Source organism: Mauremys mutica, chromosome 18 (assembly GCF_020497125.1).
Source record: "Mauremys mutica isolate MM-2020 ecotype Southern chromosome 18, ASM2049712v1, whole genome shotgun sequence".
In the NCBI taxonomy this organism is placed as follows: Eukaryota; Metazoa; Chordata; order Testudines; family Geoemydidae; genus Mauremys; species Mauremys mutica.
In genome coordinates this window covers 20,188,301-20,203,373 of record NC_059089.1, presented here as the reverse complement: position 1 = coordinate 20,203,373, position 15,073 = coordinate 20,188,301, and the positions used below count along the sequence as shown (strand labels likewise).

Here is a 15,073-nt window from a genome sequence, read left to right as displayed (position 1 = left end):
TAATGCAGCATCTTCTGCCAAGCATCCAGGAGATGACGATGGCTAGCAGTCGTACTGCACCATCTGCTGCCAGCCTAAGATGTAAAAGATAGATGGAGTGGATCAAAACAAGAAATTGACCCGATTTATTTTGTGAAATCAACGGCCTGCTAAACCCAGGGTTTTGAGTTCAATCCTTGAGGGGGCCGTTCTGTGACAGTTGTTTGTGTTTCTCCTTGATGCAAAGCCACCCCTTTTGTTGATTTTAATTCCCTGTAAGCCATGTCGTCAGTCGCCCCTCCTTCTGTCAGGGCAACAGCAGACAATTGTTTCACGCCTTTTTTCAGCGCAGAATCCGAAGCTGCGAAAGCAAAACCAGGCAAAGAGGCGACAGCAGCATGGTGACGAGAGTGATGAGGACATAGACATGGACATAGTCTTCTCACAAAGTACAGACCGGGCTATGTGCCCTGGCAATGTGCACATCATGCTGATGAGCTCTGCATGGTCACCTGTGCTGATCAGCTCACCACGCTGGCCAAACAGGAAATGAAATTCAAAAGTTTGCGGGCCTTTTCCTGTCTACCTGGCCAGTGCATCTGAGTTGAGAGCGCTGTCCAGAGCGGTCACAGTGGAGCACTCTGGGATAGCTCCCGGAGGCCAATACCGTCGAATTGCGTCCACACTACCCCAAATTCGACCCGGCAAGGCCGATTTCAGCGCTAATCCCCTTGTCGAAGGTGGAGTAAAGAAATCGATTTAAAGAGCCCTTTAAGTAGAAAAAAAGGGCTTCATTGTGTGGATGGGTCCAGGCTTAAATCGAGGTAACGCTGCTAAATTCGACCTAAAATCGTAGTGTAGACCAGGGCTAAGTTATAAAACACTTTCATCTAGCCTGTGGGGCAACAGGGTTGGTAGCCGGCACCTCCATGGAATAGTATAACTAACTGCCTGTTCTCTTTAGTAATATCTGATTTTGTTTTCCTCCACTTCCAGGACCCCATCGCAGCTCAGACAGAGTTTGCATTACGAGGTTCCATTGCGGCTGCAGTCCGATCAGAGAGTCTCAAAGAGGAGAGTAGGATGGTGGTTATGGGGTTAGATAATGTTCCATTGTTGAATCCAAGCAGAATTGGAAAGTCAGTAATTGATGATGTAGCAGTAAGCGTTATCAAAAATTTACTCCAGTAAGTAAATGCTCTCAGTGCCTAAAGATGTTATTCCTTTAACTTATTTAATTTTTTGCTCACTATATGTACATCTTATTGTCATGTTGTGCACAGGATGTAGTGCAAGCAATTCATATACATATTTATTACTTGTGTTCTGGTAGCACATAAAGATCCCACTGAATTTTTAAATCATCCGGGCCATTTCTGTGCCAGTGCAGGATGGAGAAGTTTATATGCAGTACTTTTTTATGTGTTTTGTCCAGTCTAGTTTTAAAAGTCCCAAGCAATGGGATTTCTGCCTCTTCTTGAGGGAGATATTTCACAACCTAAACTATCGTACTGTCACAATTTTAGTGGTAGAATTTGAACATCAGAATGGTCATACTGAGTCAGACCAAAGGTACATCCAGCCCAGTATCCTGTCTGCTGACAGTGGCCAATGCCAGGTGCCCAGAGGGAGTGAACCTAACAGGTAATGATCAAGTGATCTCTCTCCTGCCATCCAGCTCCACCCTCTGACAAACAGAGGCTAGGGACACCATTCCTTACCCATCCTGGCTAATAGCTAATGGACTTAACCTCCATGAATTTATCTAGTTCTCTTTTAAACCCTGTTATAGTCCTAGCCTTCACAAGCTCCTCAGACAAGGAGTTCCACGGGTTGACTGCGCTGTGTGAAGAAGAACTTCCTTTTATTTGTTTTAAACCTGCTGCCCATTAATTTCATTTGGTGGCCTCTAGTTCTTATATTATGGGAACAAGTAAATAACTTGTCTTTATTCACTTTGTCCACACCACTCATGATTTTATATACCTCTATCATATCCCCCCTTAGTCTCCTCTTTTCCAAGCTGAAAAATCCTAGCCTCTTTAATCTCTCCTCATATGGGACCCGTTCCAAACCCCTAGTCATTTTAATTGCCCTTCTCTGAACCTTTTCTAATGCCAGTATATCTTTTTTTAGATGAGGAGACCACATCTGTACACACTGTTCAAGATGTGGGCATCCCATGGATATATATAAGGGCAATAAGATATTCTCCGTCTTTATTCTCTATCCCTTTTTTAATTGTTCCTAACATCCTGTTTGCTTTTTTGACTGCCGCTGCACACTGCATGGATGTCTTCAGAGAACTATCCACGATGACTCCAAGATCTCTTTCCTGATTAGTTGTACTAAATTAGCCCCCATCATATTGTATGTATAGTTGAGGTTATTTTTTCTGATGTGCATTATTTATTACATTTATCCACATTAAATTTCATTTGCCATTTTGTTGCCCAATCACTTGGTTTTGTGAGATCTTTTTTTTGAAGTTCTTCACAGTCTGCTTTGGTCTTAACTATCTTGAGAAGTTTAGTATCGTCTGCAAACTTTGCCACCTCACTGTTTACCCCTTTCTCCAGATCATTTATGAATAAGTTGAATAGGATTGGTCCTAGGACTGACCCTTGGGGAACACCATTAGTTATCCTTCTCCATTCTGAAATTTAGCATTTACTCCTACCCTTTGTTCCCTGTCTTTTTTAACCAGTTCTCAATCCATGAAAAGATCTTCCCTCTTATCCCATGACAACTTAATTTACGTAAGAGCCTTTGGTGAGGGACCTTGTCAAAGACTTCCTGGAAATCTAAGTACACTATGTCCACTGGATCCCCCTTGTCCACATGTTTATTGACCCCTTCAAGGAATTCTAATAGCTTAGTAAGACATGATTTCCCTTTACAGAAACCATGTTGACTTTTGCCCAACAATTTATGTTCTTCTATGTGTCTGACGATTTTATTCTTTACTATTATTTCAACTAATTTGCCCGGTACTGATGTTAGACTTACCAGTCTGTAATTGCCGGGATCACCTCTAGAGCCCTTTTTAAAATATTGGCGTTACATTGGCTATCTTCCAGTCATTGGGTACAGAAGCTGATTTAAAGGGCAGGTTACAAACCATAGTTAATACTTCCACAATTTCACATTTGAGTTCTTTCAGAACTCTTGGGTGAATGCCATCTGGTCCCAGTGACTTGTTACTGCTAAATTTATCAATTAATTCCAAAACCTCCTCTAATGACACTTCAGTCTGTGAGAATTCCTTAGATTTGTCACCTACAAAGGACGGCTCAGGTTTCACTAGTTCAGCTAAATTTCACTAGTTCAGCTAAAGTGCTGTAAAAATAGATGTTAACTGACTACTAGTTTTCTGGCTTCAAGGGCATTGTTTGAATTAAAGGGAGATAAAATGTTACATAAAGGTAAAACTATGAGGAAAATGTATAAACGTTAATGAATAATTAGACAGTGGATGGTGTGGAGTGGCAAGCTCCAGACCTTTTCAGTAACATGTTTGAGTGCACAATTGTGCTTGCAGAAACTTCTATTTTCCAATTATACTAGATTATTTGAATTGTCCTCATGCAAATTATTGCAGTTAGACATGCATTTGTAAATTTAGCCCTAACATTAGGCAGTATCTCAGAGATTAAAGTGCTCTCAAACCATGACAACGATAGAGAACTGGTAGCTGGGCCACATAGCTCTTAATTTTTGTTTCAGAATTCAGCAACCCAAGAAATCTCCAGAACTGCGGCATGAGAGAGATGATCGCTCACAGTCAGTAGCAGGAGGTATGCATGCAGTCCTTTTACTGCTGAAGTTCTCTTTCTTATGGATTGACAGAAATAAATATATATTTTAACTAGCAACTCTTAATATGTGACTATATATTTATACCTCTGAGCAGGAATAAAGTACATATCAGCCTATTACAGGCCACGTTTTTTCTTGTTTGCATCATACGTGCCAGTTGACTGAGTGTGTGCGCACCAGACATCCTTTGAGATATGGTGTGTAGGGAAGCATACTGGATAGCCATATCTCCTAGTGCTGTCTGGAGAGGTTTGGATGAATCCTGTCCTGCTGCTCATGAGAAGGAAAGAGGCCCCCTACACACTCGTTCTTTGTCTCCAACCATATGTGCCAGTGTACAGAGGACAAGACTTATCCCCTATATCTTTATGTGAGTGCATATATACTCCCTTAGGAGAAGGCAGTGATATTCTCTCTCTCTCTTTTTTGTTTTTGTTTTGTTTAAAATGAAGGATTATGTTGGTTTAGGTAAAGTGTATGTGACAGCTGTTCATGTAATTCCACTGAGGTTTTGAAAGTGGCGGCTCTCCGTATAACTTCCATAGAGGTTAACAGGAGTTTTAGAGCTAGACCCCATGCAAAAAGGTCCCCATGATGGAGATCCAGTGATAGAGTAAGCCCTCTTCCCACATCCTTGCCTTGCTGCTAAACATGATGCCATATGAGCTTTCTCAGGCTGCCTAATCAATAGCCTCCCTCTGACATGGAGAGTCCACTCTGGGCTAGCCATGCCTGCTAATTTCTGAGCCTCCCTTAAGCAGACACTGCCATTTGTGTCAAACACCTGGTAATTTTATAAGGACACACATTCACCGGAGGCTGAGTTGAGGCCATCAAACTCAGGTCACTTAGTACTTCAAGTTGGACTTCTTCTCTGGCTACAGCTCTCAGCTTTCACTTTTCACACCAGAGTTTAACCCAACCTCTTATGAAAGAAGCAGGAAATCAGGCAGGGACAAATTGGTTTGGATGAGACAAAAATATGCTCATATCTTCATCTAAACCTTTCTGAGGTTCAGAAACTGCTTAACTACTCTGTATGTTTTCCACTTGCTTTTGTTCCTAATTTAGTTCAGGACCCGAAGTGGAAATACCAAAACACAGTGAAGCAGACTATTCTCTTGTGGCTGGATTGTGCCCTTGTCTTAAATGGCCCTGCAAGGGAATGAAACCCCTGAGCCCTTTCTCACCTTGTGAGATATACCTGGATCTTGGGCCTGCATCTGGTGCAGAAGGCAGCTCCTAGTTTCTAGATTCTCTTCCCATGAGCATATTGATGGGATGGGGCTGGAGGGAAGCCAGGAATGGCAGAGGTTCATACCTCTTCCCTACCCAAAGGTGATGCAAGAAACCCTTCCCTGGGCACCTGCTGGGACAGCATACCTACATCCTGCATAGACTAGCACCTAGACTTCTGGGTGCTGAATCCAATTTAGAAACATCTTGATGTTTTCTCTTCACTAGTGTCAATTAATATTAGGAGTACTCAGTATGGAAATTGAAAACACATGCTGTATAAATGTATAGAAATGACTTCAAATTTGGCTTACAGAATTTATTTCCTCTTTCCTTATAAGCGATTTATCAACCCATATATCAACCCATTTATCAGCCAATTTATCAAGCCACTTATCAGGCTCCCACAGCACAGAGAGCTTCTGTTTCAAATCTGCATGCTGAAAGTCCCCGGAACTCTGTTCCTTATGGCAATTTATCTGTAGGACCCAAGATGTCTTCCTCTGTAAGCAAAAAGTTCTCAGTGGGGAGGTAAGGACTATGGAAAGAAAAACTCCAGCATCTTTTGTGTGTGTTTTTGTGTCTATGTCCCTCTAACACTAGCCTGCCTTCCATCCTCCCACACATTCTCACTGCTGTTGGTGTGAGCTTTTTCCCCAGTGGTGCCTACCATCTGGAACAACTGCGCTGTGTATTTGTGCCTTATCAGCTCACTCTCATTTAAAATTGCATCTCAAACCTCACCTCTACCTATTAATTTCTCTCTCTCTCTCCTATTTCAGTTAATACAAAGTGTTTTGGGATGCAGGTTGATGCTATACAAAGTTGTGTGTATGTAATATAAAAACACAGAGTGTAATTTCCAAATATATGGATGTGTCTGTATATTATTGATAGATAGCACAGACAGCACAGGTATCGTAATTTTCAAATGTGGGTGCCTAAACTAGATGTCCTATTGTGGAAACTCAACTTGGCTCTTAGACACATTAAATGGGCATTTTTGTGGCTAGATGCTAATCTGTATGCAGTTTAGTTGTAGCGATGCTGATCGCAGGATATTAGAGAGATAAGGTGAGGTAATATCTTGTATTGGATCATCTGTTCTAAAGGAAGGTCCGGAAAGGGAGGATCTGGAGGGCCCATAGGAAGCAGAATCCTGAGAACATCTCTATCAGATGATAATTTTCATGTTATATAAATGTGGAGCATGAAAATCTTCACAGCTTTTTTTTTTTAATTTGATAAAGTTTATATGACCGTAGTATCATAAACAACTGGCTGACGGGGAGAGGAGGGAGAGACTATGTATTAAAAGTCTGAATTCTTTTGAATAAAGTAGAAAATCTTTGCCTTTTCAGCATACAAAAATACTCCAGATCAGGTCGAATTGACAAGAAGTTCCACATCTTCGGCGAGAAGCCTAAAGAATCTGAGTAAGTTTGCTCTGTATTTCCTAAAGTATTGATCCAATACACAGTTAAATTGCTATTTTTGTAAAGCTAGATTAGACAGTTGCACAGTCTTAATGACAATGGGATAAATGTGAAGTGTTAATTATAGGTGTAGTTGGTTTATATCCTTTGATGCGTTGGATAAAAAGGGGTGGGACACAAAAGGAGAAGGGGTGGAAACCTGTCAAAAAGCATAATGATGGAAGCTATAGAACTATATTATGTATGCCCCTTAGCGTAGAAATTTACCTGGTTTTGCCTTTTTTGTTATGCTACACCTAATATTTTCTGCATGGGCTTTTGTATGTGCCTTTTACTCTTGTCTTTGCTTGCTTTGAAGAGGAGCTGTACCAAGAGGGTTGGGGTCATCTTAGGCATTCTAACAGCAACATGAACAAATATATGTTATTTACATTGTATTTATGATTATTTTAATATATTTACCTCTCATATTCAATGAGATAAAATGTTTTAAAAAGTCAGAAATATTCCCAGTACCAAGTACTTTTTGGATTGTCATTGTGTTTTGGTTTCAGTCATTTTAAGGGGATTATCACCTGTATTCTCTGGGAGGGTAATGATACCTTGCTGTATCTTGCTGAGGTAAGAAAACTTTATTTTTTGCAGTCAGTTTCTACTATTGCGGATTTACTCCTGTAGTAGCATAGCAATTTGGTTCTACTATATTGCATTGGAGCGCCACAATAATTTTTTTTACTTTATTAGTGCATCCAGTGTATAATAATAATACTTAATACATGCATTGGCGTTTATATCTTAAAGTTCTGTACAAACAATAACTAAACTTTATACTATCCCTGTTTGGCAGAATAGCAGGTGTGGATGAATATACATACCTCTGCCATAGTTATGTGATAGAAAGGCTTCACTACCAACACAACTCAAACCCTGTTAGTTGCAACAGGGTCAGACGGTAGGCGCAGATTAAGACAAAATGGAGGTGGAAAAAGGCTCGGTCTCAGTTTTTCACAGCCTATTATAAATATACCAAAATGCCCTGCTTTTAATGGCCATAACCACATCTCAGTGTCATGAATTCAGAGACTACAACATCACCTTCATAACAAGATGATTGGGAAAGCTGAGAGCAGAGACTGGATGTGATCTAGTTACAAGGGAAAGAGGTTTGACAAAACACTTGATCTCTGGTAATGAATCTGCATTCTCAGCAAACATTCCCACTCTGAGCTCAGGTCAAAGCTGCTGGTAAAGCTCAAGTGGGGGAGGATAAAGGTGGCACAGAATGAAGGGGAGATTGAAAGCCCTAAAGATCCACTGTACTGATATGTTCGCAGTGGTGACTCTTAGACTGGACACTTTGTCAAGTCCTTTTCTTTACCACGTCTTTACCTTCCAAAGGAGTTTTACCGAAAGGATAAGCATCAAATCACGAGGCCTGAATATCTGCAAGAGACATTTGACCATTGTGCAGAATTGTTTGGGCAGAAGCTCCTGTCTTATCAGAGCCAGACGGATGACTACCATAATTCCTGCCTAATAGGTAAAATCTTAGGACCTAATACTTTGTCATATGTATCAATTGGAATTGAAAACTGAAATGATCAGAAGTCCAGAGTTTTCTTAATTCATTCTTGGGCCTATGCCAATGGAAGAAGAAGGAATAAGAGTAGGCTTAGTATAAATTTAAGGTCCTGTTATCATTGAAAAGGCTGGAATCTCTGCTTTCAACCTGTGCAGAGTTTTAAAGCCTAGTTATGTTTCCACTCCAGTCAGTGGCAATACTTTCATTAACTGTGGGACCAGAATTGGGCCAATTACCTGTAACTGGGGTGCTGTCAGTTACAAAAATTATCTGAGAAAGACCATTGCAAAGATATTTAATTGAAAGACCCGTACAAATGCTTCAGGACCTGTATGTGTCACCAACCACTGGTCCTGGGCCAGTGGACACAAAGAGAAGTGTGTGTGAAAGAAAATTCCAGTCACTTTTGGCACTTATACTATACCAGGGGTCCGCAACCTTTCAGAAGTGGTGTGCTGAGTCTTCATTTATTCACTCTAACTTAAGGTTTCGTGTGCCAATAATACATTTTAACATTTTTAGGAGGTCTCTTTCTATAAGTCTATAATATGTAACTAAACTATTGTTGTATGTAAAGTAAATAAGGTTTTTAAAATGTTTAAGAAGCTTCATTTAAAATTAAATTAAAATGCAGAGCCCCCCGGACTGGTGACCAGGACTCAGGCAGTGTGAGTGCCACTGAAAATCAGCTCACGTGCCACCTTTGGCACGTGTGCCATAGGTTGCCTACCCCTGTACTATACATTAGTTTGTTTGGTTTCTGGTTCCTTGACGTCAATGTCTGTATGTGACACAAACCTTCCTGTGGCTGCCTTTTCCCCCAGAGTTCTGGGATCAGTTGAAGTTGTTTGAAGAACAACTCCCTCATGTCTCCCATCTGGTTATCGACAGCCTTCTTAAAGAGCATGAGCAGCAGCTCAGACACTCCACTGATCAGATCCGGCAACTCTTCAAAGAACAGCTGGAAGAATGGGACAATGCAAAGGTATGGTTTTTGGGCATGCTGGTATAAAATATCCGCTGTGTGACAGAACGTGTTATTGTCATTTACATTAAACTCATTTGCTTGCTTATGCCACTGACTCCTAAACCACCCCCTGATTTCATTTCCTAGTTTCAGTCTCATATTTTTAATTAGAATAGTTAAACTTGGAGGTAAGTTCAGGCTTTCAAAAGCATGTTATGATTGTGTTTTGTTTCCAGTATTTTTACTTGCTGTCCATATGAATCTCTGTTCTGATTTAAAAAAAAACTTATTCTTGTTTTCACTATAAATATCTCTAAGTGCATTGTGTTAAGCAAAGTGGTGGTCTTTAGTTGACACTAGTAAGCTTGTGTGCACTATTCCTTTGGGAGTAGAGAATCTGGAAGTTCTGTGAATATTCAGTGGATCGGGGCTGGGCACTCTAGAGGAATGCTCAGAGGTCTCGGGTGGTGTTGAGTGCCTATCGCTAACCTGTACAGAGAGAGCAAGGCCTGCGAAGGCCTGGAGGACAGTGCTAGTGCTGCCAGAGGCCGGTGGAGTCAAGGGTCTGACCCACAGTAGGTACAACAAGGTACATGCTAAGGGCAGGTGGTAGTGAGGTGCCTCACAACCCGGGGGACCCCTAAGAAGTGTCACAATGTCACTGATGTCTCAGGGTTCTCTGCTGGAGCCTACCTGCTTCCCTCACCCTCTGTCATCTCTCTGTCCCCACTCTGATCTACCTGGGGATTCTCTCTGTGCAGCTTGTTGCTATTCTTTATAGGGGAATCAGCTGATCCTTGCTCAGGTGTATCTCCTTAGTAACTAGGGTTGGCTAGCCCCAGGCCTTTAGCCATTAAAGAGCATGCCACCCTGTAACTAGTGATACACAAAAGAGTTGTGTTTCTACTCATCCCTCTTTCTCTCTAGGACCTAGCCACACATTCTTTACAGAAAATGCTAGTGATGTATTTGTTTGATTAAAGGCTGAGAACAAGAACAAACTGCGTCCAGCTCTGGGGCACCCAGACAACTTACCCCAGCTGGAGGTTTTGTGCCAGGAGGAGTTAAAAAGACAAAAAGACCAAGCTGATGGGATACTCCTTAACACCCAGACACTGCAGGTATGAGTGACATGCAAGACTGTGGCTTGTTAGAACCTATTTGATTTCTTGCTCAAGGTCAGAGGTTGGAGTTTAGGTTGCATTTTACCTCCCCATTAAAAGTGAACTGGAAAAGATTTCTGTGGCACCTTATAGACTAACAGACATTTTGCAGCATGAGCTTTCGTGGGTGAATACCCACTTCTTCACCCACGAAAGCTCATGCTGCAAAACGTCTGTTAGTCTATAAGGTGCCACAGGATTCTTTGCTGCTTCTACAGAACCAGACTAACACGGCTACCCCTCTGATACTGGAAAAGATTTGTAGTTTTAGTGTCTTTAATGGGGCTGCCTATCTTCTGAATCTTAATTCTGTGCTGTCACCACTAGACCATGCTTTCTTCCTAAGACTGTAGTCAATCTGTTGTTCCCAGGGGGTATTTATTCACAGTGCAAACTGAGGAAAGGATGAACTTGCATTTGTCTACTCCCATAATGATAATATTCTTGGTTCTAAAACTAGTGTTGTAGTGACGGCATGTGAGAATGGAGTAATGGTGACATCTCCTGGTTAGCAATCTTAATAGCAGCAGGTGATGGGTGTTTTCCCTGTGGATGTTTCAGTTTTCTGTTTAATCCTATCGTGCAACTCTTTGGGCAGATTCTGTCTAACTACACAGATCTTCTTATGCCATTTTATAATTGATGACATCAATCTGATCAGTAATGTGTTTCCATTAGGAGCATTCCAGAGAGGCCACTCTGTGAGCTTTTCATAAAGTGCTGCACTGTAGCTGTTGCACAAAAGCAGGTTGGAGAGCTGTGTAACTCTTCAGAGCTGCTCTGAAAGGAGATGAGAGTCTTCGGAGGGAGAACTTTTCCCATCTACACTCATACTCAAGTCCTAACTGATAACTGTGTCCCCACAGGCCTGTGCTGCTGAGTGTGCCCAAAAATTTGTTTCTGCGCTAGCTAGCCTCACAGAAAACCTGCTTCTGGAGTTAGATGAAAGTATCACCGTTGATGATATACAAGTAGCAAGTAAGTCAACTGAATGGAACACTTACCCAGTTCTCCACTTCCTTCTTGGTGCTTTCAGTAAAATGTTGTTAAAAGGAGAAATAGAGTTCCTGCAGTAATCTTCTGCACTATTCCTTCTAGAATTGCATCTGACTATTGCTTTTCATAGTTGTATTTCATTATACTGAATAACTTGTAATGCCAAATCAGGGCCACCCAGAGGATTCAGGGGGCCTGGGGTCTTCGGCAGCGGGGGCCCGGCACTTTGGCGGCGGATCCCGGGGCAGAAGGACCCCCAGTCGCGGGTCTTCGGGGCACTTCGGCGGTGGGTCCTGGAACGGAAGGACCCCCCCGCTGCCAAATTGTTGCCGAAAACCCTGAGCGGAAGAAGCTCCGGGGGCCCGGGCCCCACGAGAGTTTTCCAGGGCCCCCGGAGCGAGTGAAGGACCCCGCTCCAGGGGCCCCAAAAAACTCCCGTGGGGGCCCCTGCAGGGCCCGGGGCCTGGGGCAAATTGTCCCCCTCCCCCCCGGGCGGCCCTGTGCCAAATGTGGTCATCCCTTGATTTTTTCTTATACTGTTCCTTGTCCAAAGGCTTCAAGGGAAGTTTTATGCAATTTAAGTTTTGTATAAAGTACCCAGAGATTTGGATGGGTGCTAATCTGCTTGTTTATCAGACTAACTACCAGTAAAAATTTAGAGTTTGTGGTTTCAGATCTAGTTCTCGAGAGTGACATATTTGCATCTCCCTTCTTCCCTAACTGACACTGTAGGTGAGGTTCTGTGCTGCGCCCCTTGGAGATGCAGCACAGACCAGGGGGAGGAAGTGGTGAGAGTCCAATGGTGGTTTGTGCAGTTAAGATTCTAAGTTGCCATGGGGGCTGGTACAGCCCCCGGCTGCTCTAATTACAGCTGCCTCCCAGGGCTGCCTGTTAACTAGTTTGCAGCCCAAGCAGCCCAGAATCTTTACCCCTGCCACCCCCTAGTATGGGTCTTGTGATCAAACCAAACCAGAATTGGCCCTTAGGATGTTCCAGCACCTCAGTCTCACCACATGGCCGTTCAGGATGCTATTAACAGGGCTCTAGGGTCAATTGGAAAACTATTTCTGTGCCCTGGTGACGAGGTTTAGGAATAGGAGATCCTCAAGTACTATGAAAGGAAAGAATTCAGATGATCCACTGACTTCTTGCAAAGTTACCTCTTGAAAACTAAAAGTATCCAGCTTTGTACAGTTGCCTTGGAGCATGTAGCTGGTCTTGTCTCGCTGTTACTAAGTCTGTCCTTTGCTGTGTCCCAGGAATTGAAATGCCAAAAGAGAAGATCTCCACCTTAATCCGTCGTAAACGAGCTGGGCTTTCTTTAGAGATCCATGACGTTAAGCCGTTAACTGAACGTGGCAGCAGGTATCACTAATATATATTGAATGCTTCTCTGCACATTTTCTGTCAAAAATGCTTCCGGGTACTGTCCACACAATTTTCTAGTATACTTGTTGATGTCACGACACTTGTTGAACTTCCTACGTTCTACCCACAACAATTACGATGTCGTTTCTCTCATAACTAATGTGCTTCAGCGAGGGGGGAAATGCTGACCTCGGGACAAACACTACCTGTTTTGATCATGTGACCACATATTAATCAATGGGATTTGCACATAACAAAAAAACAAAGCATTTTTTTGTTCTAGTTGTTCTTTTTAATAACTAAATTTCCTACTCCCAGGCTAAGAATATGAAAGGCAAGTATTAATCTAGATTCTGCTTTTGTGGAGATTTCTTTCTGGAAAAAAAATCGGTATTTCCTCTTCAGAGATAACTAACAGTAAAATCGTTCTACTCCCTTCCTCCTCCTCCACCAAAAAGTTTTTAAAAAATTTCTTGTTTGTGGTTTTAAGGACCTGGCCAGGAATACCCAAGACCACGCTCACAGACGTTCCAGACCATATTCTCTGCAGAGAAACTGCCTCTGTGACAACAGCCAAAACTACTCTGGGTCATGTTTCAGCAGAAGAAGCAAGAGATGCAGCCTATGTGGTTTGTGTGGGAGAGAGGTGTAATTTCAGGGGGCTGTAAGAGAAGAAAATATACCTGCTCATAAACCCAAGGCACATTGCGAGTCTTTTCAAAGATTACAGTCAAAATCAGTGACTAGAAATCCCCCTTCATTTCCATTTCTTTATGATGGGGACAAAAGTAGAAAGTGCTTGAGTGATTTCTGCTGAGAGCCTTTTCCATCAGGCACTTCCCCACTTTTCTATAGGACAAAACAATGAATGGTGCCAGAACAGATTATCATTGATGTATGTCAATAGAATTACAGTTTGGATAGTAACGGTGTTGTCAGGATTTCCCCCTCGTGCTGTTTCAATAAAGCACTCATTTCTCTTCCCCAAAGTCTGCAATTTCAGTCTTGGATCACAAGGCTAATTCTCCCTTGGAGTGGAATGGGTGGTAAGATCCATTCCCATTTCCATCCTAAATCCTGAGTCATCTCAGATTTCTCTTTCTGCCACTAGTAGGGTCACCCTCTTGTCACTTTGGACAGTAGGAAAAATGAACAGATTCTATTCCAGACTACTTCAAAGCCCTCCAACTCACATTGCAAATAGCTCAAAGAACAGCAAAATCAGCACCTGGGGAAAGGTGCTTTAAGCCCTCATGGGAATAAAAGATCAACATTGCTGGGCCGGTTGTGGAAGTGACTTTATTTCAACAATCATTTTGTATGGAGAGTACAAAATATATATATTACGGCAGAGGTAGCAAGACCATAAAACTGTGTCAGTTTTATATATGTAGTAATGATAATGAAGCACTTGCCTCAAAACACTCCTGTGAGGTAGGCATGGTGTATGCATAGATGTATGTGAGTAATATTAATCAATGTATATATCATAGAGTACATACATACTGCACAATAAAATATATTTTGGTAAGGCAAAATGAAACAATGAAGTATAGGTTCAAGAAAACAGTTTTCATTTTTAGAACAAGAACTCATTTGTTTGGTCTGGAGGTTTTAATGATGGTAGAAGGTTCACAACTTCCCCATCCTGTCTAGGTGATGTACCTCAGAGCAGCTTCATCACACAGTTTAGCTCGTCTCTCTGCCTTAGTGAGTTCTAGGACAAAAGCAGATTTGAGACTTAGAGCCCTTCCCCCTTCTAGAACAGGTAAATCTTTACTCATATGAACTCACTGAGGTGGGATAGAGCATCTTACACTGTAACCCAATGTATACTTAAAAGCAAAACTTAAATATTTATTTTGTTTGTTTGTTTCAGTACCCATTAAATAAAGGAAAGAAAAGAAGCCAATGACTAATTAAATACCTGTATAACTCTATTGTCAAATATGGAAAATAAGTGGCACACAAATCATTTGAACCGGCAGGGCAGGGCATGGAGTTAGAAACTAAAAGAAATGGCAGGTATATCTGATCTTAACCAGTTTCTTCTTTTTGGTTATTTGTTCAGAAATATAAGCATAAGCTGGAAGAGGAGTTTGCCAAGATTAAGGAGGAAAACACAGCCCAGCTAATGAAGGCTCAGCGCTGGGAGGGTTGGTGGAAACAGTCTGTTCAGAAGATAAAGCAGCTGTATGCTTGAACCTCTTGTTACATATAAATCTGTGTTAATAATATATCAGTGTCTTTGTTCTACAAATAAAACTTTATACTTTACTTTATTAGAGAAAAAGTTTGATCGTCCTATAACTTTCCTAGAATAATTGGTGAATGTCTGTAAATGGTCCATGGACAGTCCGTCTTTGCTGACTGGTCTATGTCCAAAGCTGATTCTGTCGTGAGAATAATTAGTTGTTCTTGTGTGTCTTTATAACAGCCACTAACTGATGGAGGTTAGAAAGAAATTCCTCCTATAGACTAGTTATTTTGTAATTGTCCACTATCGGATTACTTGAACCTTACTCGG

At 41.8% G+C, this 15,073-nt stretch overlaps 1 protein-coding gene across 1 annotated transcript in view; it reads left to right on the top strand.

Annotated features, from left to right (window-relative positions):
* Positions 1–14,816, top strand: part of CCDC180 (coiled-coil domain containing 180) — a 48,331-nt gene extending 33,515 nt beyond the window's left edge. Inside the window, exons 27-38 of the mRNA XM_044993183.1 lie at positions 976–1,166; positions 3,706–3,776; positions 5,376–5,565; positions 6,396–6,470; positions 7,025–7,091; positions 7,869–8,010; positions 8,877–9,037; positions 10,003–10,140; positions 11,049–11,160; positions 12,438–12,543; positions 13,037–13,175; positions 14,618–14,816. Of these exons, the coding sequence (XP_044849118.1) occupies positions 976–1,166; positions 3,706–3,776; positions 5,376–5,565; positions 6,396–6,470; positions 7,025–7,091; positions 7,869–8,010; positions 8,877–9,037; positions 10,003–10,140; positions 11,049–11,160; positions 12,438–12,543; positions 13,037–13,175; positions 14,618–14,749 (1,524 nt within the window). The 3' untranslated portion in view covers positions 14,750–14,816. The remainder of the gene's footprint in view (positions 1–975; positions 1,167–3,705; positions 3,777–5,375; positions 5,566–6,395; positions 6,471–7,024; positions 7,092–7,868; positions 8,011–8,876; positions 9,038–10,002; positions 10,141–11,048; positions 11,161–12,437; positions 12,544–13,036; positions 13,176–14,617) is intronic.
* Positions 14,817–15,073: the final 257 nt, after the last annotated feature.